The following is a 24,647-nucleotide window of genomic DNA, read 5'->3' on the forward strand; positions in this document are numbered from 1 at the left end:
CCGGGACACTAAAGGATCCTGGTTTTTAATATTATCCTGTTTTTAATCTTATGCTTCCACATCCATGTAGATTACTACACCACTGCCAGGTCAGTATGTTGAGCACAAGTTGTAGATACATCCAGATACAATATTACTGCAATAGGCGCACAATATTAAGTGGTTGTCAATACTATATTAGTAATATCATCAATGTTACCTATTGGATGACTACAGGATTTCTAGAGAGTTTAAACTTTTAACAACTGCCCTACCATTCAGATATCAGGTGTTTTTTTTGTTTTTTTTTGGTACCTCAACCCCCCTGTTTTCCAGAACCTATTAGCCGTGAAGAACAATTCCTTCATTCTGAACTCCAGTTGCTCTCCCGTCTCCCCTCCTCTCACTGTAGCTAGTCTTATCTCAGGTGAGTAGGCTGCCAGGTACCAGGCGGATTACTAACCAGTAAGTCATGCCATTCCACGCACTCACCACACCCCTGACTGTGACATCACAGCAATCAAGCAGCTACCAGACCCAGACACACTTTCTGTTATCTTATGAAAACCGTACCATAGAAACACATCTACCCACCAGATAGACTGACTAGGACCTCGTTCCGAGTCAGATTGCATTGCAACAGATTTCCTAAGCTTCCTAACCATTCTTTTCAGTCTATTTAAAAATATATATTTTATTGTCGTTTTATTTTTGTTATTTTGTATTGTTGCATATCATTACATATATATAAACAGTAATCAAAACTTAATTGGGTGTAGACGTGCAGGCTTACTGTACTTGCTGTTTTTTTTTTTTTTTAGTTGTTTATAAATTCTGATTATTATTTATTTATGGTCTCAACCACCGTTACGATGTCAGGAAGCACGTATTATATAAAATAAAACGTGAGCCACCTTTGATGAAATGAGACGGAAAGACCCGTGTCTCTCAGCCACGGCAGCTAATTTGGCTCGCCGATACAGTGTCGTGCCCTCTAAACAGTTTTGATTTAGTCTCAAAAGTAGGGGGGTGGGAGAGTAGTTCTAAATTTGCATGAAAGGCAGACTCCTAAATGGACCTGAGTGAGCGAGTGAGTGAGTGGGCGCTTCTCTGCATAGAAATGGGGGAGAGCGGATGAATCTTCACTTCAAAGTACACCAGAAACACAAACTTTGCGCAACATCGTCCACTAATAAAAACCAATCTGTCCCAAAGGCGGCGTGTGTTCAGCTGGGTATCCCGGACAAAAGCAGCAAGAAAAGTCTAAAAACCGAGTGATTAATAAAGCTAGGACTACGTTTCGAGGCGGATTGTTACTGGCTCCTGCTTGGGGTTGCAGAGCAGTGGGTTTTGAGTGCTGCCGAGTTGTCTAGAGTCGGTCTTTGACAATCAAAACTTTTTTTTTTTTTGCCGAGTATTTTTTTTTTCATAAATAAAATCTGAGATTGAGCTGCGCGCAGGGGCTCGGAAAAGGTTTTAGAACATGTCTTCTATTTTGCCTTTTACTCCCCCGATTGTTAAAAGGCTTCTAGGCTGGAAAAAAGGCGAGCAAAACGGACAGGAAGAGAAATGGTGCGAGAAAGCGGTGAAAAGTCTGGTGAAGAAGTTGAAAAAGACGGGGCAACTGGACGAACTGGAAAAAGCGATCACAACTCAGAATATTAATACGAAATGCATCACCATCCCCAGGTACAGGTCATATTTAAACACGCTGACACGGGTGGGATTCTAATCGAAGAAGGAAACGGGAGTTATTTTGTAGCTTTTGACAGCTAGTTTCTTTGCAGCAGACTCGAGTGGGTAAACATTTGCTTTCTGCTGCTAGCGTGGTATGATTGTACAGTACTAACATATTTCAGAAGTGCTTAGGCTGTAGTGGGCATACGTGGGGAGGAATAGTAATATCGTGCTTACCCACGTCGTTGAGTTCTGTAGAGTGTTTGTTTTCTTCAGTAGCCAACGTAAAAAAAAATCACGATAACCAACTACAGTAACAGGAACAAAAAATAAAAACAATTCTACTTTAGCTTTGATGTTACTAGCACGGGATATTGCTACACACAGTTAGTTATAGTTACACGTTCATATTTTATGGCTGTGAGTGAAACTAAGTTACAATAAGGTAATTCATTTGATCCCGTAGACCACTTTTCATAGACACTGTGTCCATCGCGCAGACAGATGGCTCTCCTAGTCCTAATGTACATTGTTACCATGCCATTGGACTAACAAAAAGAGGGCACGGTTCGATCGCACCTTTTCCACTGCACTTGATTGAAAACACATAAACACAGCGATAACGATTGTGTTCGTTTGAAACAGCTTGATGTGCAAACACCGACACTACTGCAAAGTAGCATTGATACTAGTAGTCATAGAATGCTGTTAACATACCCCAAGGGATACTTAATATTACAGTATGAACGCCAGCAGTAGCGCTGTTTTTGTTGTGTAGTGTTTTTTATTTTATTTTTCACTTTTAAGTAAACCTGTCTTGTTAATGTTTGCAAGGCCTGTGTATAGCTTGATATTTTTTTTAATGTAAACACATGAATATGTTTTTTTCTTTCTTTTGTGAAGTTGAAAGTAGCGTGCACAATGGTCATTACACTAGATGTGGAATAACTATGCAAAATGCATTTTGGAGACTGTTAGCTGTTGTTTATTGAAACATGTGTGACCCATGTTTGATTTAAGTCATTGTCTTGTTTGTGCAGTAGCAGTGTGGATGGGTTCCAGTGTCTGGTGACAGCTGTTGATTGGCAGGTAGGAAAGGGTTTCCTGATGATAAAGGCCCTGTCCAGACTCCTGAGATCAGCTGGTACCCCTAAAGCTCACACCTCCTCCTCAAGAGCCTGTTAATGGAGTTCTGCTGGCTTGTAGGACTTGAGAACGTGGAGCTGATTTGTAAAGTCACCTGTGTGTGGTCTTATTACTGTGCAAATGTGCTGGTTTGGGCATGGCGAAAAAAACACACAAGCATATACTGTACCATGCTCCAGTCTAGTCAAATCTAAGGCATTATTCCATGGTGGTGTTGCAATGCAGGTGGAGTGTATTGAGTGCTGTGTCTCTGTGACTGCACTGTACTGTAAGAAGCTGCATGTGTTTTGCACTTGCTGCGTGTAAAGCTGGGTTTGGAATTGGTGTAAAAAGCTTTTAATAAAACAGCATGCAGTTCCCATGTCTTGTGGCAGATGTTCCAGAGCGCTGTAGTTCAGTCAAATATTTGACATCACCATAGTTATAAAAAAACAACATAAAACATGTGAATAATAGCTACCAGGTGTGTCTGGGATCCCAGGTGCGGGAGAACCAATTAGAACATTTCTAATACACAATGGTCCATTGTGAACCACTTGGGATGTCTTGAACTGGGAGCAACCAGGGAGCTTGGGTCATTCTGTATGGGTCATTTTATTTGAACCACTGTGGTTATGACGGGACGTGTTGTGTAACATCGTTTCATAGTCAGTGTTTCACCATGTAGACCTCTTGTACTTGAACCCAGGCTCATTAATCATTCTGGTTTTACCAGTAAAGCAGTGGTGGAAGGTCTGGGGTGCTGTGTACTTGCAGTGTCTCAGTCCAGGGGACAGACACTCCTTTTCAGCTCTCCTAAGATTAGACTAGTGCAGTGCAGTGTGACCTAATGATGTCTGAATGTACACTCTGTATGGATCACAATGCAAAGAGCCATTCTACTGGGAGAGAGCAACATATCTTTGGATGTAGGGACACTCCATAAAAACGCAGCCTTTGGCAATACCAAGACTTTTTAATGATCAAAGTTATGTGTATGAGGATAGACCCATCTGTATGTGTGTGAGGAGAGACACATCCTGGGCTTGCCACTAATCTCATATTCCATATGTATAGCAAGTAAACATGTTATGGATATTGTTAGGCTAGTGAGATTTGAATGTGTAAACAGCGAAAGATGGTCAGAAGATTTCTGTGCATTTTTAGACATTTGCTGATTTCAGGTATTGGTGTGTACAGTATGCTGTGGTTCGTGGGGGTGATTGGTTTCTTTTTTCAGGTTCTAGTCATTGATCTTAGTGACGTTAGCTCCCCTAGGCCCTGGTCTCCAGTTATGAAAGCCTGTGCTATTAATAGGCTGTTGCAGACTGTGGGCTGCTGTAACTGCAAGCTGAGTGGTTCATATTAAACTCAGCATTACGAGATGGTAAAAGTGTCATTTGAGTTTTAGCATTTCATTAAATAAGATGTTCTAGAAGCTTTAACTCTGTGGTAGCCTCAGGTTTTCTCTGCATGCAGAAAAGGGTATCAGGACTGAAGGAGAGGCACTAGTGAGGAATGCAGAGGAGGGTACAGTGCTGTAGTGGCAGTGAGAATTAACTGATGTCTGATCTGTATAAACACGATTCAAATCAATGCCTTCTGCATGAAATCTGACCTAGCAATAGCTCCAGGTGAGGTGTGATGTCAGGGCAGTGCTGAATGATGATGTCATTGATGATGAGGAGTGTGTGTCGGTCACAGTGCAGCCAGTCGTGTCTCGGGCACCTGTCAGCTTCTGCTACCTGCTGTGACCTTTATACATCTAGATTAGTTTATATGAAGGTTTAATATTCAAAAGCGTATCGTGGCGTGATTCTAATGACAGAGGTCTCGCTCGGTTCAATTGCGATTCCTCTGTGGTCACAGCGGAAACATCTATGTCTTTATTCATTAACTTACTGAAATCATTCCTCCTGGGCACATTTCAAAGGTTCTGTGTGAAACAGCTGTGGCTGTGGTGGCGTGGTCAGCATTACCACTTGCATTCACCTCCAAGCTTATCGAAGCCTTACAGTGCCTACAATGTGCTGACTGTTCACAGAGTACAGTGCAAAGTGATGTCCTACATGGTTAATCCAAAAGAGTGGGGTGTGAGGGCACAGGTAAAAGCTGAGTCTGCTGTGCACTTCTCTTCATCAGAAACGACACAGTGTGATGTTTGTTTCAGCTGACACACACGCCCACCCCTCCCCCTGAATCGCTCCAGTCACTGAGTCACCACTGAGCTGAAGAGAGAGCTGCTGTAGCACTGGGAGGACAGGAAGAGCTCCTCTCATTTCCAAACCTTTTTTTACTTGACTCTGGATCGGTATGTGCCAGCAACCTCAGAGAACAAGGATCCTCTGCAGCCGGGGTGATTCGGAAGTCACTGGACCAAAACCTGTCCGCTTGTCCAGTGACTTCTGGACAATTTATGGCAACTTGTGCTAAAATGCCTTGAGGCTAGTCTTTGTCTAATATAAATACCAACTCAAAATGAGCAGTAATGTGCACAGTTTGTATGAAACTTTCATTTGCTTTCTGCAGCTGCAATCAGCAGCGTGCATGCTGTATGAGAGCATGGTATGGACTGCAGGTCAGTTCGGACCACTGGGATTTAAAGAGAATATATTCTGAATTGTTATTCTGAGTCACACACATCCATGCCTTTCATGAACCTGCCGTCAGTTTTGTGCCAGCTTTCCCACACAGCCCAGGCTACACCCCTTTCTTTTATAATAACAGTTTATTGTTACAGTAACAGACCAATCCAGCACTTCCCGCTGGAGTTTGTCATTTAGCTTGAAGGCATTTTAGCTTTAAAGTGACTATACCGGTGTGCTGTCAGACCTCCTCGGTTGACATGAAACTAAAGCCCATCATTTTTCATCATTTATTTCTGTTCTGCCTACATGCTTTCTTATACCTTTCCGGTTGCTTAGATAAGGTTGTATTCATTTAATGTGGTGGAAAAGCGAAGTGCTCAGTGAGGCTTTGTCTGGTGTCTGGCCCTCACGTTATGTAAAAGGAGATGTCGAATCATCTGGAGTGGCACTCGGAACAGGCTGCTTTTAAATGGACCAGGCAGTCCTCTAACAGTACCTCTGGTCTGAGACCATCCGTTTTGTATTCATTTATTGTTTGCTTGCTTTTGTGGTGTTTGGCAGAGGGACAGAAATCTGCATCCTGCACGTACGGTTTAGTTTTTTTCAAATGCAAGACAAGTGAGTCATTGGTGCAGTTCGGCCTCATGTTTAGTCTTTGTTTGTTCCCAGAGGGTCTAATAATAGAATGCAGGTAGCTGGAATTTGATATGAAGAAAGTGATTGGATAAAAAAAAAAAAAAGTAATGGTTTCATTGGTCATTGTACAGTACGAGGTGGGAGTTTCAGCATGGTGTGATCTCACACAGTGGATTTTTCCCAAACTGATGTTTTAAATGTTGTTCTTCTTGAGGAAATCATCGCGTGCCGCTCTTGAAGGCGGTCATTACTAATGCTGCTTCACCTCCATTTTGTCAGTAGTTTTTCACCTGGAACCAAAACAACAAAAAAACTCTACGTTCTGCAAAGCCAAGCTCTTCCCAGCCATACATGCCTTTGCCTTTGCACATTCATGGCAGCATGCATTAGTTATGGTTTAAAGGGACCAGAGAGTGCAACATGGGGAAACACAGCAAAGAATATGAGGTTACATTATTGGAAAATAGAGGATTCCGGAATTGAAGGGTTAAGTTGTGTAAACCAACAAAACTCTCCCGTCTGTTTTTAACACCACTATCACTTTCTTCTGAATGTCGTAACAGTATTGCTATTATCCGATGGGGACTCTTCACATTTCTCTTTTCTCTATGATAGTTATGCACCACGGATTCTTTGTAACCACTGTTTATACAGCTCTGTTAACCCTATACCTTCTGAAACACACACTTTCTCATTGGCCTGTTGTGATTTATTGTTCAGAAAGAGGAGGCTGGACTATAATGGAGATCACATCAAAGCGTTCTGCAGTAAAGGGCTGGTGTATTCCAATGCTAAGAGTGTACTTTGAAAGTGTGAGGTGTCTGCTCGGATTAGGATCACCAGCGCTCTTTCTTGTTCACAGCCGCTCTTGCCTTCATTGTGAAATGGCTGCCCTGGGGGCTGGCTGGGTGAGACAGGGAGGCAGTGATTACATTCCTCTAACCAGGGCTTGTGTGGACAAGCATTGTGTTAGAAAGAGTTGTGTATGAAATGCCATAGCTGAATACACATTGCAGTGCTGTCATTTATTTGGTTTGGTTTCAGCATGCTGTGTGGTGTTATGGGTGGAGAGAGCGTCACATTACAAAAGGGTGTTCCTCACTAATTGCGGTTTACATTTGAGATGATGTGTGCTGTGTAACTGTGGATTTATGCAATGTATAAATCAGGTACGAGGACTATACAGTATGTTGCCTATTAGTTTTGCACTATTCAGTTTCTCATGTTAGAAGTGGTTGCATCTTCAGGTGTTCTGATAACGATATTTTACTCATGAATGTCATTTTCAGGAGTGACTGCATCGCTGTACGAAATAAACAAAACCCAGTGCTTCTGTCAACATGGATTCAGAATTCTTCCTTTGTTTGGAAAGGTGATTGACAGTAGATGAATTAAAACACGTTGCTTCACTGTGACCTTTCCTCGAACTGTGTCAATATTTTTGCCGTCCAGTACATCCTTTTTTTTTTTTTTTATTTCGCAAAATAAAAAGTGTAGGCTTACCAAATTGGATCCAAGCGCTAGTTTCCCTGCAAGCTGGCTAGCTAGTCCTTCTGCTCTTGCACATGAACTTGTGTTGTGTGTCAGTCTATAGTGTCATGACCCCCATGTGATGCAGGGTGTTCATTCAGCGCATCAGCAAACCGACACCTTGGGGCTCCTGGGCTCAAGAGAGTGAGGGTAGACGGCCCAGCTGGCTGACACAGGTCATGTTGTCGCTCGAACCTCGCGTCACTAATACAAGATCAGTATTCACTGAGATATCTTTAAACAGGAGAGCGCAGGATCTTGTTTTTGCATTTGAACATGTGTTAAAGTTTGGAACTTTGCATACTCTTCAAACCATGTCACCATGCATCCACATACAAGTTGTTTTCAATTGGTTCCAAATGTGTTAAACTATGTTAAATATTTCAACGAATAGGAAATTAAATGGGATCCAGCATCCCTGAGTCATGGAGCATTAAGGTTTTTACTTCTCTTGCTGTAGAATGAGGCTCTTGTGTGAATGCATTGAAATGAATCTTTTCAGTTGTTTCTGTGTTTTTAATAAAGTAGTAGCACAGCAACCTTGCAGTACTTGTGTGTAAAACTAAATATAATAATACTTTCAGTTTTATTCAGGGTTTCATATATATGTTATAGAAAGGATTTCATAATTCACAGATGTTTTAGTACGTCCTTGGTGTTGCTGTAATCTGTCACTGCAGCAGTGGGAGTTCTACAGCAACCTCCTGTTGCAGGCGTTCGGTTTAACTGAGGCCCTCTTCAAGTGCTCACACAGGCCCAGACACAGCCCTGAGAAGGAGCAGCCGCAGCAGCTCCAGAAGAGAGCCCTCTGTGATCTGTTGCTTTATTATAATAAACGATGCTTGTCAAGGGATTTATCAAAAACGACAAGAAGCCAGCAGTCTCCCCTGGCCTGCGCTGTATCTCCAGTGCCGTGCCCTGCTTCGTCAGCCCTGTATTTTGAGGAAAGAGAAGCTCTTAATCTTTTAGAACCTCCAACTATTTTTGACTTTGGTTGAACCAGATAGCAATACAATGGCAGCAGTGTCCATAACCTAGCAGGCTTTGTGAAGCTCAGTAATGATCTGCAGTTGTTTTTTAGATGTTAAAGTAGAGTGCTGAACTGGAAAGAAAGTGCTATTTTAAGGATCCTGTCCCAGTCCAGTGTGCGCACTTCAGTTGATTCTCTGAGATGCTGATGAAATTATCCATTTATTCTTTGCTGAGCTCAGTCAGCCTCTGTGGGTATTCAGCATGGAGCTCAAGCAAGACAATCCTGAGACCACAAAGTGTCTCTTCTGTGTTCATGTGTGGTGGAGCTGGGATTCTCCGAATAGGGCTCTGGAAACGGAGAGCCGTGGAGTCAATGGGATCTCTTGTGTTATTCAGAGCTTAGGAATGCACAGACTTGCTGCAGTGTGGGTGTAGGCGTTTGTTTGGTTTGTGGGTCTTGCTTGGGGGTGGGTGATTTAGTTAGTAATCTCTGATTTTGCATTTGCTTGGATAATGGATGTTTTATGTACAATGTGTGTGTGTGTCTGTGTTTTTTTTTTTTGCTGTAGCAAAGAAAATTGTTTTTCTTGAGCAAACTTCAATCGTGACAGACTTTCTAAATAGAGAGCATTGTTAAAAGCTGAAGTAGAAAGCATTGTTTAAAATAATTACTAGCCCAGCAACTTGGTTACAAGGGCATACATTTTCTTTACCTGTATAAAGGAAATTGTCAAAGTTGTCTAGCATAATGCCTACTTTAAAACAGGTCTGGCTCCCACCAGCGCTGTCAGGCCCCTGCCTTTTTCATTAGCACGATCAGCTGGTTGCTTAGACCCTGATTCTTATTAATCTCAGACTAATGTTCCTTTAGGTAAGGCAGGTCAAGATTAGTGCTAATCAGGGGTCTGTGAAGCCAGCCATATAGTCCATTCATCAACACGAATTCAACCCCCAAAAGCATTCTGCCCCATCCTGCTGAACAGACAAAATCATCAACATGTGGTGTATGCTGCAAGGATCGTGTGAAGCTAATGGTGGGAATACAGTGGAATTTTAAGAAGACTGTATTGGAATGTTTGTTTCAGGGTGTGTGTGTAAGACATTGTTTCAGTGAATGATAAATGCATTTGTATTAAGCAGAGATTCATATTAACCAGTGTGATATAATCAGTAGCATTTCCCTTTTGAATCCCAGTGTAATCTGTCCTCATTTCAATGTGGTAATAATACTGTAAGCTTTTTGTTTTTAATAGAAAGCGTGCAAACGGTATTTAAGAAATCCTGCAGTGGATCCTTTTAATAGCAAATGCTGTATTATTTATTTCAGCCCCTGAAAAGGAACTTTTTTTTTTTTTCCCCCCAGATGTGCTTCTACAGTGTGCCTTACAGCTAACCCAAACACACGCTGTCACAGTGTTTATCGCACAGTGCTTTATGCACAGAACTGTGCTCCCATTCATCTGTGGCAGGTGATTTCACAGCCACTTGGTTTACTTAAAAGAATTGTAAGTGCATCGCAGCTAAAACAGAACAGTCATCCGCGTGCACCACTTACTATCGCTGCAGTTTATTTTTAAAATTGTGTGTATGTGATTGTGTGTACCTGAAAAAATCACGCTACAGTAATGAGGTTTTCAAAAACTGGGAACCCAGCCCGTTGTATTAATGTCAGGTGTACAGTCTGCACACAGCCTCTAGTTCATTCCAAGCCTGTATAGATGGTAGATACTGTACTGGAGTGCTTCATTTGGATTGTACAACAGTATGTAGAGGCTACTTTTAAAAGGCTTGATTTCAAGTTCTCTTTCAGACATGAAAAACCCCATGAAGTTGCTGTTACCAGAAATAAACAGCTCTTGTAAATGGTGTTTTTTTTTTTTTTTTTTTTTCCTTGAAAGATTTGGAGTAAAAAGTGAAGGGAGCGGTTGAGAGAGGCTGTGAAACAAAGGAGTCTGAAGCCACAGAGGAAGGTGGTTGTGGTGGACAAGGAGGCTGCCTGTGGTTTCAAAACCCCTTTCCACACTCGCTCACACACACACAGAATGCAAAAGAAGAAATTGTACTCCCTGTTACTGAGAACTGTCAATGCTGTGTATAACTTCACAGCGAATGATTACAAAACATCTAAACTAACAGCACAGAGCTGGAGCGCTCAGATTAGTGGCAACCTTGTGTTCCACCCTCACTACAGCAGGAAAACCCCGCAGGGGGGCAGACAGATACTGAGAGGATCTCACACTATACTGTAGAGGGCCTCAACTTAGTTTAATTTTAAATCCGAACTGCAACAAAATTACACTGCGTGAGGAGATGACCGTGAAGATTATTGTTGGAAAACAAAACCACCGTGTTGCATAAGACTTTTGTACTAAAGTGGATGTGGTTTCGAAAAAAAATTGAAACCGTGCAGGTACCGTGTGCTGTGCCGTCTAAACCAAGACCTGCATTGTAGTTTTGTTAGACTGCCTTTATTAGTGAATTAGGGTTGTAAATGTGTGCTCGTGTTAGGAGGCAGAGCTGTTAACAGTACGACACTGCAGTCTACAGGAGCTGATTGTTCTTCTGTGTATGGGAGGCGGAGGCTGCAGTCAAGTGGCAGCAGGATTCTGGGTACCCAGCACCACTATGGCATCGAAATGACATGCTGCCGTTTTGAATGATTATTTCCACAGCAGCAGCAGTGCGGAGTAGCCCTGGTCACTCTGTGGCTGCCCTGTGTACTGAGCGCACAGCCCTGAAGATTGTGGACATTCTGCTACCCTGCTGGGTCGATGGGGGGACTGCAGGCTTGCAGGGCACCGCTTGGTACCAGATTTAGTTTCTTTTAGGAAGAAAATGTGCTTGTACTGAATCAGCCTGTTACCCCTACGCTGGGGGCCAGCAAGGGCAGTGTGCCAGAGCACAGGAAGCAGCTACAAGCTGGCAAAGCACTTGTTGATCTGCAGACTGCTCCTAGCCAGAGTATTTTATTGAGAGCAGAGGAATTCACTTTGATCTACTGGGCAGGCAGAAAGAAAGTGCAATCACAAACGTGCAGGGAGCAGACTCGTAATGTTTCGAGAGAGACAGGAGGAAGTGTTTAGGTCCCCATACCTGCAAGGTATTTGTGGAGGATTAGAGAGTGATCCTCCCTGTGCTGGTATGCCTTTCATTGTCTGCAGGGCCCATCTGCTGTAGCCAGAGTCGCAGGACAGGAAGCTCACTGTTCATTTCTGTCTGGTGCTTTTGATCTTTAGAATGATGCGTCAGTGAATTGTAAGAAGGTCCAGCTCTGTGTGAATGTAGATGACTGCTTGAAACCCTGCACTGAGAGCACTGCTATGGGTATGTGTGTGTGTGTGTGTATATATAATATGTGTGTATTCAGATTGGAAGTTAGGAGGCACTTGTTTTCATCCAGAGGATAATAAAAAGCATGCCTTAGTCTGCAAACGATCAGGGATTAAAATAAAACATTTTGCACAGCAGTTGCACCCATTTCAGATTTTACTTTAATCGAACTGTGCATTTAAAAGAACAGTCCACAGAGGTCATTGTCCCCCTCTTGCTTATTCTAAGAGACAGCTGTGTTCAGTTACTGTAGCATTATGCTCTGCTGTCTGACCTGAAGCTTGTGAAAAGGGCGGTCCGCCCCCAGTCATTAATTGATAACCCTGTCTGTCACATACTATAGATAACCTTTAACAAGGGCAGGCTTCAGTTACCTGGATAATCGTCTCTCAGACAGCGTGTTCGTCATTGACAGCAGTGCAGGAAGCAGGGCCCTCAGTAAACCTGTGTTTATGAGCAGGGAGAGGTGTGAGCGGCTGCTTCCTGTGCTCTGTGCGAGGCTGTGGTTTCAGGGTGGCTGTGGGAGTCAGGAGGGTTAACCCTGTGCTTCCCATAATACAGCTGGTTTCAGTTAACCAGTGCCCACCTACATCAGTAGATCATTTTCTTTTCTGCACTTACTTCACATATGAACTGATGAAAATCAGCAGTAGTGTCTGGTTAATGTTCTCCATGACAAGTGTGTGTGTGTTTTTTTTTTTGTCAAAACCATTTTTGTTGAACTGACCTATTTGCAAAAATACAGGTGTGTGTTCAGTGCCATGTAGTTTACACTGAGCTTCGGAAAACAACTTCAGTTCAGCTCTCCCCTCTGTATGGGAGAGAACAGGGGTATAGCTTTATTTAAAAAGTCAACAAGCAAAAAAGCAGACAAAAAAATCAAACCTACTAACTGGAGAAAGTCACAATTAGTAATAGTTCAAACATGAGTTAAGATAACCGTGGTTATCCTTATAATTTTTATTTGGTAATCAATAATTAAATATCCCAGCCCTAATATAAGCAAGAAAGAAAGAAAGAAAGAAAGAATATGCTTCTCGACTAGCTGATTGAATGCGCTCGACTGACATGATGCAGCTTGGTAAAAACACTCCTCTGTAAACAAGGGCTTTGTGCCTCAACCTTCACCTGGCAGCGCTTAGATCTGCTGATTCACACACACACACACACACACACACACACACACACAGGGCTGCTAACCTAATTCTTTACGATGGCTGCCTGTTCATTGATGTGTAAAGTGTTAGGAAATGGCACGCTGTTTGACTCTCTGTTCGTGTTCTTTTATTTGCTCTGGCTTTTGTTTAACGAGACCTTCCTCCCCTCTCCTTGAAAGTTTTAATAATTAGGAAAATGAAGAAGGAAATACAGAGGTCTTGGAGCTGGCATGGACTGTATTACAAATTGGTTATAGTGTTGAGCTCATGCCAAGGCAAGTCTTTCCACAAAGCATTGTAGTGTAACTGCATAACCAGGGCGATTTTTCAATTTTTTTTTGTGTCGAGAGTTGTTTGAGAAGGGGGTAGAGTCAGTATCTTGTTAATGGAGAGGGGGATTCTGTACAGCATCTCCTCTCCCACTCTTGTTTCTGGTGGATGTCATTGCTGGAGGCTCTTTATTAGTGAGAGGTGGTATTAAGCAATCCTTCCTGCTGGATATATGGCCGGGGATCAGAAAGGCTGCCTGTTTTCTAAAAGCACACACAAGGCATTCTCACAGGAAGTGACTTGTTATTTATTGAGACGTGACACGAAAGTGGGTGGAGGCTTGAATCACAAACGGGGGGCTGTTTATAGTTTAAGGTTTTTTTTTTTGGTCTGGAAAATGAATTCAATCTGGATCTGATTCTGAATGGTCCAGTCTCGTCCAGAGTCCCCGGATTAAGAACGAGGACCTGCTATTCTTTTTATTTCAGGATCAGAATGAGAAAAGCCCCCATGGTGATTGTTCTGCAGTTTGTTCTGTTTTCTTTTAGTAGGATTTATTAAGATTAAGCTGTGGTGAAAAGTAAAAGCAAACTCAAATAACCAGATGTCCTTAATCATCTTGTAGAAAGAAGCCTGTATATCAGCAAGTTGATTCTGAAAACACTGGCAGGTTGTTGATCATTTAACAGACAGAATGGTGAATCAAGCTTATTGAATGTGGTCTTTTCGTGTTTAAAGGAGGGAGAGATGGTTATCACATGGGCTTGCATAATGTGTCTGAACGGTAAAGCACAGATAATGAGCGCTCTACTCGGAACATGTTTGCTGAGATATTCGGTCATGTGCGTGTTTAGGTAGGATTGTGTCTCTTCCCGCAGGACGCCCTTGTAAACGAGGTGATTCAGTCCAGTGCTTGCCGTTGTTCCTGACTGCAGATTCAAACTGTGTCCCTCCTTGCAGGTCTCTGGACGGCCGGTTGCAGGTGTCTCACCGGAAGGGCCTGCCGCATGTCATCTACTGCCGGCTGTGGCGCTGGCCGGACCTGCACAGCCACCACGAGCTGCGGGCCGTCGAGATGTGCGAGTACGCCTTTCACACCAAGAAGGACGAGGTCTGCGTCAACCCCTACCATTACCAGCGGGTGGAGACGCCAGGTAAACCAGCACACAGAGTCATCCTCCAGAGCTAAAGGAGGGACAGCAAAGAAGCAAAGTCCTGGTATTGTATGAAAAGATCCAAGTGACTGAACAATACCTCCCTCCCAGAATGAACGTCTCCTAACGCAGCGGTTTGTTTTGCGACAGTGTTGCCTCCTGTGCTGGTGCCGAGACACACCGAGATCCCCAATGAGTACCCTCCTCTCGACGACTACAGCCATTCCATCCCCGAGAACACCAACTTCCCCGCGGGCATTGAGCCCCAGAGCAACTACATTCCAGGTACACAGGGCAGGGTGCTTGAATCTCATTAGAAAACTCAAAGATCGCCAAGGGGACAAACGTATAGACAATACTGGGTCTGGAGAACTGATCTGAGCTGCGCCGAAGCTGTCTTGAAGCGTGTGCCAGTTAGATCACTTTTCTTTTCTTAATTGTAAAGCCGCTATGGAAGGCTTTGCTGTGTTACAATTGTTTCATTGTATCAGAGAGGTGACAGTGTGATGTTTCTGGGCGTTTCAGAAACCCCACCGCCAGGCTACCTCAGTGAGGATGGGGAGACGAGCGACCACCAGATGAACCACAGCATGGACGCAGGTAAGCAGCGCAGGGGGAGAGCCTGGCCCTTCACTGCTCTCCTGTCATTGTGGAGCAGAAGGATTGGTACAGGTAGACCCCAGGGTGTGGCAAGCCCGGACGCAGTTTCGCCAGGGACTGGTCGCTTTCTCTTTTTAATAGCAATCATGAAACCCCAGGAATTTAAATGCATGCAGATTATAGACAACTAGGTATTACAGGCATGTGCCAAAGCTTGTCTGCTTTTAAGTTTGAGGGTGGATTGAATGAGACCACGCTCTCTGGTTCATTGTTTTAATACACAGATCCCTGGATTGCAGCTAAACTAGTTAAACCTGACCAGGCACTGTCTGTCTTGTATTGGAGTCCTGTAAAATCCGTTTTAATTAGACACACCGTGCACCTTTTGCAATAGCCGCTGGCAGCAAAGGTTCACAGGAGCACTCATGATACAATGAGTTATGCCTTGAACTGAGAGCGTGACGTGACTGTGATCTGATTCTTAATTTCAATTCCTCATCTTTCAATTTTCAGGTTCTCCGAATTTGTCACCTAATCCAGTTTCACCTGCACACAGCAGTTTGGGTAAGCATTAAAGCAAAACAACCTTCTGTGAAGGAATGGCATGTACGTTATTAGTAATCAAATGAAATGTTAGTTTTTCTTAGTCATTTTTTTTTACGCATGAACGTGGAGTATGAACTCTTTAGTCAGTAAGATGAGCTGAGGTTCAGGGGGAGGTCACTGGGTTTTCAGTGGCTACAAGCCCAGTTCAAAGTTGCCTGTTCATTTTATTTGGATCTACTGAATCTGACAGAAAACTTTTTTTTTTTTTGGTTGAAAGGATCAATAAAAGACGCCACTGAAAAAAATACAGAAGCTTATTGAGGTTAAGAAAAATAGATTTTAAAACCTTTAAAGTATTAATGAAGGCTTGCATATTGATGACGATGCCATCACTAGGTGTATTCCTCACCATGGCCTGCCCCTTGTTTTCAGTATTAATGAAGGCTTGCATATTGATAACAATACCATCACTAGGTGTATTCCTCACCATGGCCGCCCCTTGTTTTCAGTATTAATAAACGCTATGAAGTTGTTCTGATTGTGTTCCTGGTTCTGTCCCCAGCAGACCTGCAGCCAGTCACATACTGTGAGCCAGCGTTCTGGTGCTCCATATCGTACTACGAGCTGAACCAGCGGGTGGGGGAGACTTTCCACGCGTCCCAGCCCTCGCTCACCGTGGACGGGTTCACCGACCCCTCCAACTCTGAGCGCTTCTGCCTGGGCCTGCTCTCCAATGTGAACAGAAACGCAGCCGTGGAACTCACCCGGAGACACATCGGTAAAGAACGCTCTATTTAGATTTCTGTCAAAGCGTCAGTGTTTTGTTTATTTAATGTTGTGAATAGAGTAGCTTTTATCATGTTTATTTGAAGCACAGAAGATTATTTAGTTTGTTTTTCTATGGCTGCAGTGAGCCAGGCTGGGTGGTACAGCGTGGTTAAGTTTCTGTAGCGGTGGCGGTCACCTTTCCACACAAACCCAGCTCAGGCCCCTCTCAGACTAACAGCGTGGTTTTGCTGGAGTTCACGGTGGTTTCACTGCTGCAGTTGAAGCTTCCTGTTGTTCCATTCACAGTGCTGACTCACCCTGCACCAGCCATGAGCACAGTGCAGCTTACAGTGGCAGGAAGGGGGTTCAGTCGGTTGAGTTCAGCACTCGGGGACATGTTTTCATAGCGCGCCTTTAATTCACTCCTATTTTTTTATTCTAAAGAATAAAATGACACGTTAATGTTAGAATTATATTAGAGTGCTAGATTACTTCTAGTTTAGTAAAATGAACAGGTAATGTTTTGTTTTTTCATTATGTGTGCACATTGTGACTGTGTGGTGGTCTGTCTGTCTGTCTGTCTGTCTCAGGCAGGGGTGTCCGCTTGTACTACATCGGGGGAGAGGTGTTTGCAGAGTGCCTGAGCGACAGCGCCATCTTTGTTCAGAGTCCGAACTGCAATCAGCGCTACGGCTGGCACCCAGCAACAGTCTGTAAGATCCCTCCAGGTAAGCATGGGGCACTCTTACTCTACAGTGCAAGAGCCTTGACCCAACCAGGTTTCCATGCATTACACAGTGCAGAAACATAATCAAATGATTTCACCTCTGTAGCATACACAGCATGTACTGAACAAGATCTGCTGATCAATGGAGCCACGCTGGCATGTCTGTAGATGCACTGTTTATGGGAATAGAGTCTTTTTTTTGCTTATACTCCGCACAGATGAGTCTCACACCTCATTGTTTTCCTGTCTGATCGCAGGGTGCAATCTGAAAATCTTCAATAACCAGGAGTTTGCCGCTCTGCTGGCGCAGTCAGTGAACCAGGGCTTCGAGGCGGTGTACCAGCTGACCAGGATGTGTACGATCCGCATGAGCTTCGTCAAGGGCTGGGGGGCAGAGTACAGGTACGACTGCGCTGCAAATAGGTTCCCATCTAGCCGCTCGGATGCTAGAGCCACGTTCAGTACAGGTGCCCAGGAAACCCACGTCTCAATGAGTAATGCAGTGCCCTCCTCTGAACCTCTGGCAGTGTTAGTTTGTGTCACCTTGGTACACAAAAAGGGAACATATTGAAGATATATTTGTGTGTATACTGGGATATGTAACCACAGCTTCACTTCCAGGGGTTACTGAAGGTCACTGAAGGGAGACACCATTTTGTTGCTGTTTTTGATTTATTCTAGTTTATGTTCCTCTTTTTAAAATGGCTGCCGTAGCTTAGAAAAAGAAAAGTTTTAACGCAATTGTTCTAACAGCTAATTTAGAAAGCGGTGATATTGTGGATTCTAAACGCTGTAATCGGATCCAAATGAAAATGTAATGACTGCTTGTTGGCGAACGTTGGCAGTTTAAATGCAGTGGGAAGTCTGATATCAGGATAATTAGTATGGGTGTACCAAGTAATCTCTCCCAGCGGTCTTTGCCTAGAAACAAACAGAATTGCAGCATATCGAGTGGTTAGGTAATTTTTTCTCATTTTTCATTTTCCGTGTGAAGTGCAGTTGCATATACTGCATACAGATATTCAGAAAGGTATCCGGTGAGCTGCCTGCTGGGAAACTTTAAGATAAACATATCTAATGGGCTAAACGGGGCATCACTTTGAAACTGAAAAAAATGGAACATTAAAAATAAGAAGAAAGAGAGAATGATGCCCACTAGCTCCGTACTCTACTGGTTAGCGTTGCAACAGCGCCGGCTTTTATTAATACATCAGAAAAACTCTGAACTGAACACAGAGGTAAATGTTCAAACTTGAAAGAGCGTTTGTGTTTTTGTTGTTGTTTTTTTTCTCTCTCTCTCTCCCTCTCTTGGTCCCCTGGCAGGCAGGGAGGTGCAGTCTCACAGGGCTGTCATTAGGAACGCCCCTTCCTTGTAAGCCCTCCAGATGCTACCGAGGCCTCTCATATAAACCGAGCCATTATCCCACGGCGGGCTCACAGCCAGGGCACCTAACATACTCCAGATGTGCGTGGCTGAGTGAGCTAGGGGCTCATTATAGACAGCCTGTGATTACAACTCGGAGCTGGGCAGGAAAACAAATGGCATTAGAGCAGAGAGGAATGATCCAATCCGAGACGTGTGCTGTTGAGTTTACTGCATTGGAATTCATTTGGAAATAATAATAATAATATCAATAATTGAGTTTGAATTCCCAGTTGGTACAATAAAGCTACAGTAAGTATATACTTACTAGCTTTTCAAGTGCTCAGACTCTTCATTATTGTCACTTGTATTCTGTGGATGAGTGTTCATTTTAAAATGGCAGCCTCTTTACCCCAGCTGAAGGTTTCAGGTCAGTTAGTTCACAGTGAGCCTCTCCCAGGAAGCTACTTTCCCACCTGTGGCGTTATGCTGTGGAGTGGATGCCACTGGAATCACTTGGTAATGAGGTGTGTTGTGTGTTTGTTTATAGTTTTTTCAATAAATATTTGAGTTGTGACATTTATTACTTTGGCGATTGAAATGGTGTTGATTCCTTGGCCTGCTGGATGTTTGTATCCGTGTTAATGAGTATGCTCGAGTTGTTTTCTTGCTCTGAGTGTTCAGGTCAAAAGGTTGCATGAGACTGGTGCGTTCTTTGAGTGGGGTTGACTCATTTGCAGCAGCCGACTCATTGTAAAAATACGACAGCACGGCCAAGCAAACCAGGACCAGAAAAAAGAAAGAAAATGACTCAATTCAATCAACCGAGTCCCACTGCAGTAGGATACAGGTCAACTGAGACACGCTGGTCTCATTGTTTTCATTTGTAAATCTTTTCAGTGCCGTTCACTGATATAGTTTCAAACAAAACTATGTATCCTATCAGTAATGACTACCAGGCTTGTGTGTGTGTGTATATCTATCTAAAGGTAGCTTTTCTCAGAACTGATGGGATCGTTGATCTAATTGATCTCCAACCATGGTTATGAAAATCAAACATGTAAAAACACTGAAATCGGCAGGGAAGCATCTTCTTTAGTGGGATAAAGGACTGGGGTATGTCGGTCAGCCACTGATTTTAGCTCAATTGAGCAGACTCCAGTCTTATTAAGATCAGCAATTCTCTGCTGGAGAAAAGGGGGGCTTTGCGCTTGTTTTGAAGTGTCTCAGTGAATTCAAAGTGAAACAAAGACTTGATGTTTTTGGTGCTTTTTAAAACATGCTGCTGTAAACATGATTGGGGTCATTTAAGGCATTCCTCAGAGTGAATCTGCAGGGCCAGGGCATCATCTAAGCAGGGAGGAATGCATTGCTGGTCGGACAGGCTGCGCGCTGTGTTTTTTTATTTTTTTATTTTACAGCTCCCATGTTTTGTTTGTCTCATGCAGGCGGCAGACTGTGACCAGCACCCCCTGCTGGATCGAGCTGCACCTCAACGGCCCACTGCAGTGGCTCGACAAGGTGCTCACGCAAATGGGCTCCCCCAGCATCCGCTGCTCCAGTGTGTCGTAAGAAAATCCCTCCCCCGCCCCAGACCGGAACACCTGCAAGATGGATCCCGCGTGGGGTCTGAAGAATCACAACATTGCTGGCTTCATTCACTTTTCAATGCCACTTCTGCCACTTCTCAAAGACTTGTTAGCACTTTCTGTGGCAAAAGCCAAGGGCAGAGTGCATGGGAGACAGTACAGGTTAGTATTGTTTCCTGGGGCCGGTATCACATGATTATTTTGTCTGGTTTTATTTGTCTGTTAGTTGTTTTGTTTGATATATGTTTTGGCAGGTGGTGCCAGAAGCAGTAGCATGGGAGTAATATTCCTGAAATAGCAGGATTTCTGCTTTTCCTCTTTGAATTGTACAGGTAGAGCCTTTTAGGGAATAGTTTATAACAGGAGCCGTTTGCAATAATGCTTGTTTCTTTGTATTAAAAGAAAAAAAAAACATTGAAGATTTAACACCTTGAGTAAAAGGTTTAATCCATTTATTATTTTTTAGATGGAGCAAAAAAAGAAATGAAAAAGCTCACATTTGTTTATCTTAATCATATCAAACAAACCATTGCTTTCATCTGAAAGAGTACACTGCATTTTTACATTCACACAATGTGCAAAAGGGGAACAGATTAAAAAAGTACCTTTCTTTTATAATGATTGATAGTGCTGAGATTTCGTCCTGGCAGTGAGGCATTGCAAGCTCAATCCAGGGAGGGGTGGGAATAAGACTCCCATTGCATAGCAGTGTGATCCATTCCACGTTCCACTATTGATTTTAATCAGACACACCTGAGCTTGTTACCGACACACTGTGGCTAATCAAGCTTGTATTAAAACCTGGAATGGGTTAAACTGCTATGCAGCAGGAGTCTCGCTTCTGTCCCTGCAGTCTCTTATGATGACGCTGCGCTGGACATTGTGTGTTTCAGCTTGGTAACTTGCTGCAGTGTGAAGGTGGTGGATGTTAGAAGCTCAGTTTCACCCGCCCATGTGATGTCACAGGGCATTGTTCCTGGGCTTCAGGGCTACAGCTTTACTGTGGGACACAAGCCACAAATCACAAGGTCGCCCCAGAGCATTCAGTCATTAACTAACTACATTATCCGATGCGTACCGAATGCATCTCAAAAGAACTGAACTTGACCAGAAGTAAAGTGCTGGTGAATCAGCAACTGTGTAACAATACAAGCATGAATACAACTACTGTATGCAGTAGTGTTGTTGAAATGTAGTTCTGTATTGAATTAATTTATTACTGAGCAGTAATTTCTCCAAATGCTTTAATAAAGCAATCTGTTTCAGCAATGGTTTCTTTTATTGACAGTTGTAAAGGAACCTGTAAATACTGTATATAGACACACACTGAATGATTATTTTTTCATTACATTTGAAATGGAGGTGGCATTTGGGATTTCACCGTCACAAAGCAATAGTTGAAATTGAATTAAAAGATACGTTGTATGATATTTAATTAAGCAAATTCACTGTAGAGGTTTGGATCCTTTTTAAATATATACAAATTCTTAAACTAAACAAAAGAACATATCCAGATCAAAGGAAAACTTATTAACCCAATTAACCTTATTTATTAATAAAGATCAAACCATTAATGTGTTTTAGTACCCTTTTAATAATTTTACAATCTCGCTTTACAAAGCAAGTTCTAGAATTGGTTAATCTAAATATATAAAGTGATGTGTTTCCTGAGCTTGTTCCCCTATAGTATTTTTGTAAAGACTGTGCAGTGTGGAATGGCTTTGTTTTGAATTTGTACTGTATTAACACTACAGAAAGGGAATGAGGATTGGCTCTCCTCTTGTCACTCCCCCTCCACCCTCTCCACATTTCTATCCTTCATACAAACCCACTTTCCAGTACAGAATGGAGAAATCCACAGCCTTGCTACAGGTGTGTACAGTACAGCAGGTCTTAAATTGATAGCCTGCTAGAGGAGATGCAAGCAACCATCAAACTGAGGTGGTTCTTGAGCTTCGAGCGACACATTGAAACAGGGTAGTGAGGGCCGGGCAAGTGGAATTCCCCACCCCATTGGAATAGGCTTGGGAATGATGAGAGAAGATCAGGTATCCATGTTGAGCTCATTGCTCGGAGCTGGCAGTATTATGAAATTATACTGTTATCTGTCTGTCTAAAATCACAGCAGATTATCTGTGTGCTGTAGCAGGATTGGGCATTTTACCAGACCCGCGCTGAATTCTCTTGTGTTTTAAAGAAAGAAAGAAAAAGACGTAGCGTCTGCAAGTCTGACAGAGACTTCGAGCATTTATACATTGTATTTTGTTAGCCGTTATTTGTAGTTTGTAGAAATGGTTGGAGATTTTGGTACAAAATAATAATAAAGGGGGAGGGGGTGAGGGATGCCCTTGTGCTTTTTTTTTTTTTTGTACAGCACAAAAAGTGTAAATGTTTTAATAAAAGGGAAATGATTGAATATTATATGCATGTATAATTTGTTATTTTTTTTAATGCTAGATTTGTACACTCCAGCATTGTACCGCCTCTCTCCTCCCCAGTGCAACAGTACAGCAAATCCTACAGGTTTGAAGTTATTAAAATGAAGTGGCTGTAGTGGGTGAGCAAGGTGCTGCAGGAATCCTTATGAAATGCTCCTAATAGGAGCCCAGATTACCTGCAGGGCTTTGAATCCTGCCAGTCTCTCTGCTAATGCACAAGACCTGGGAGGGGGAGGAGTGAGGAATCTGCAGTGCTGGCAATACTATTCACATGCAACTCCTCTGAGCCAGTGGGTGTCATTCGGAGCTCAGGAGAACTGGTACAGGTGTTCATTGCCGTTGGAGTGGGGAGGGGTGTGCAATGTAGGTAACAGACTCCATTTCACAGGCTAGCTCCTATAAAACATTCGCTCAGTTCTACCCATTGCAAGGCTCTCCGTTACAGAGGGAAATAACCAAGACTTTGAAAACCTCCTGAGAGAATCAGTGAAGAAATGCTGGGTCCCTCTACACCCATCATAGAGGGTATTCTGACATGTATATTAAGCTATCACAGTTCACAGTTAAAGGAAAATGTTTTGCCTTCATGTAGATTCATGTATATTTGCAGATAGCGTTTGATTAGTTTAAATTTTAATATTTTTTTTTTATAAAGGTGCTTAGTTTTGTACTTTATGCTTTGGCTTATACTGCATTTCACAGTTAGTTTTTATAATGACTGATTTTTTTTTTTTTCCTGTATATGAAATTTCTGTTTAAAAATAATATGTATTTGTTCTCCTTTTTTAATAAATCTTTTTTTTTTTTTTTTTACTGTCTTTGTACTTGTACCGGCACTTGTTAAACGTTTAAGAAGTAATCAAGCTGTGTAAATGAGATCCAAACTCGCTGTGGGGGCTGAAGCAGAGGCATGCAGAGGGTTAGTCAGCAGGGTGCGGTAATGGGGGCTAATCAAAACCATTTGTTCCTGGTTGAAAATTTCAGTCCAGAAATCCAACAGTGATTAGTCTGAACGCAATAAAAAGCAGACAATACATTCCGTAATACATTTTCCTAATACCTTACTGTTACTGTAGTGGGTATCCACTGAGAGACACAGAGGGTTTGTAGTTGACAAATAGTTGCAGTTGCAGGTGGCTGCCACTAGGGTACCAACAATGGTAGCCCTAGTGCTGAAGGATATATACCAGGACTTCCCAATCCTGGTCCTGGGGACCCCATGTGTCTTCTGGTTTTCATTCCAACTGAGCTCTCCATTACTTAACTAAACCCTTAATTGAACTAATAATTTGCTTTTTACTTGTTTTCAGCTCTTAAACAATTGCAGATTTCATTAGCTATAACCGTGTATTAGTAACTTGAACTCTACAACTTTTTAAGAGCTGAGAACAATTAAAAAGGTCTAATTAAGCAAATTAATTTGGGGAGTGTAGGTTTGGACCCTGGCTGTGCAGGTTTGCCGATCTGGGCTGGGGATCCCACAAGGGAGTGTTGCAGTTCTTCCTAACCGTTTTGTGAAATACTGAACACTCCCTATAAAGTGCTTCCCTTCAAGATAACGTGCAGAACGAAGTAACTGGTTGCTGCTGGTTGTAAAGTAATAATAATAAATAAATAAGAATGATTTATACCTCTTAAAGCATGCCTTTGGATTTCTTATTTGCTGACAGAGAAAACACAACCTTAAACACTAATAAAGTTTATTTAACCAAAAGGTTCAACGATGGAAAGAGAATTGGTCAGTGGAGACGCAGGGATTAATACAGTCCCTTTGGGGACCAGCTCATGTATGTTTTACTGTCCTGCTATAATCCTTATGAAACAGGACTACACTGCTGTAATAACTACTGTACTGGGTGAAGTTTTTGTTGTGGTTTGCCAAACGTTTCTATTTTGTGTACATAGAAAAGAAAAAATTCAACTTTATTCCTATTTGGAAATTTTTCTCAGACAACCAGCCGAAGTTACTGTGCGACTGCTCGCTTCAGTTACCTCAATATCTGTAACTTTATATCCTTGCAACTTGAGTAATGAGCAATGTTTGGATAGGAAATTCTCTGTGATTTCAACATCATTTAAATGTCATTTTCAAAAACCTAGAACCTATTTTTCCCCCCTTATGTCAAATCACAGTCCCTTATTACTTCGTTTTGTCATTTTCATTTCTTTGTGTCTGTTTTAGATTAAGGAAGTCTGTT

The 24,647-nt window shown here is 42.6% G+C and overlaps 1 protein-coding gene across 2 annotated transcripts; it reads left to right on the forward strand.

Annotated features, from left to right (window-relative positions):
- Nucleotides 1-1,064: 1,064 nt before the first annotated feature.
- Nucleotides 1,065-23,257, forward strand: LOC117428208 (mothers against decapentaplegic homolog 3). Of its 2 annotated transcripts, none has more exons than XM_058995455.1 (9): nt 1,065-1,668; nt 14,225-14,418; nt 14,569-14,703; nt 14,944-15,018; nt 15,532-15,582; nt 16,127-16,342; nt 16,923-17,060; nt 17,317-17,461; nt 19,871-23,257. In XM_058995455.1, the coding sequence occupies exons 1-9, from the start codon at nt 1,463-1,465 to the stop codon at nt 19,992-19,994; spliced, it is 1,284 nt and encodes a 427-aa protein (XP_058851438.1). In that variant the 5' UTR covers nt 1,065-1,462; the 3' UTR covers nt 19,995-23,257. The 2 variants fall into 2 exon arrangements, with proteins under 2 accessions (XP_058851438.1, XP_058851440.1); XM_058995457.1 differs by having other exon boundaries at nt 16,130-16,342.
- Nucleotides 23,258-24,647: the final 1,390 nt, after the last annotated feature.

Source organism: Acipenser ruthenus, chromosome 21, assembly GCF_902713425.1.
Source record: "Acipenser ruthenus chromosome 21, fAciRut3.2 maternal haplotype, whole genome shotgun sequence".
Lineage (NCBI taxonomy): Eukaryota > Metazoa > Chordata > Actinopteri > Acipenseriformes > Acipenseridae > Acipenser > Acipenser ruthenus.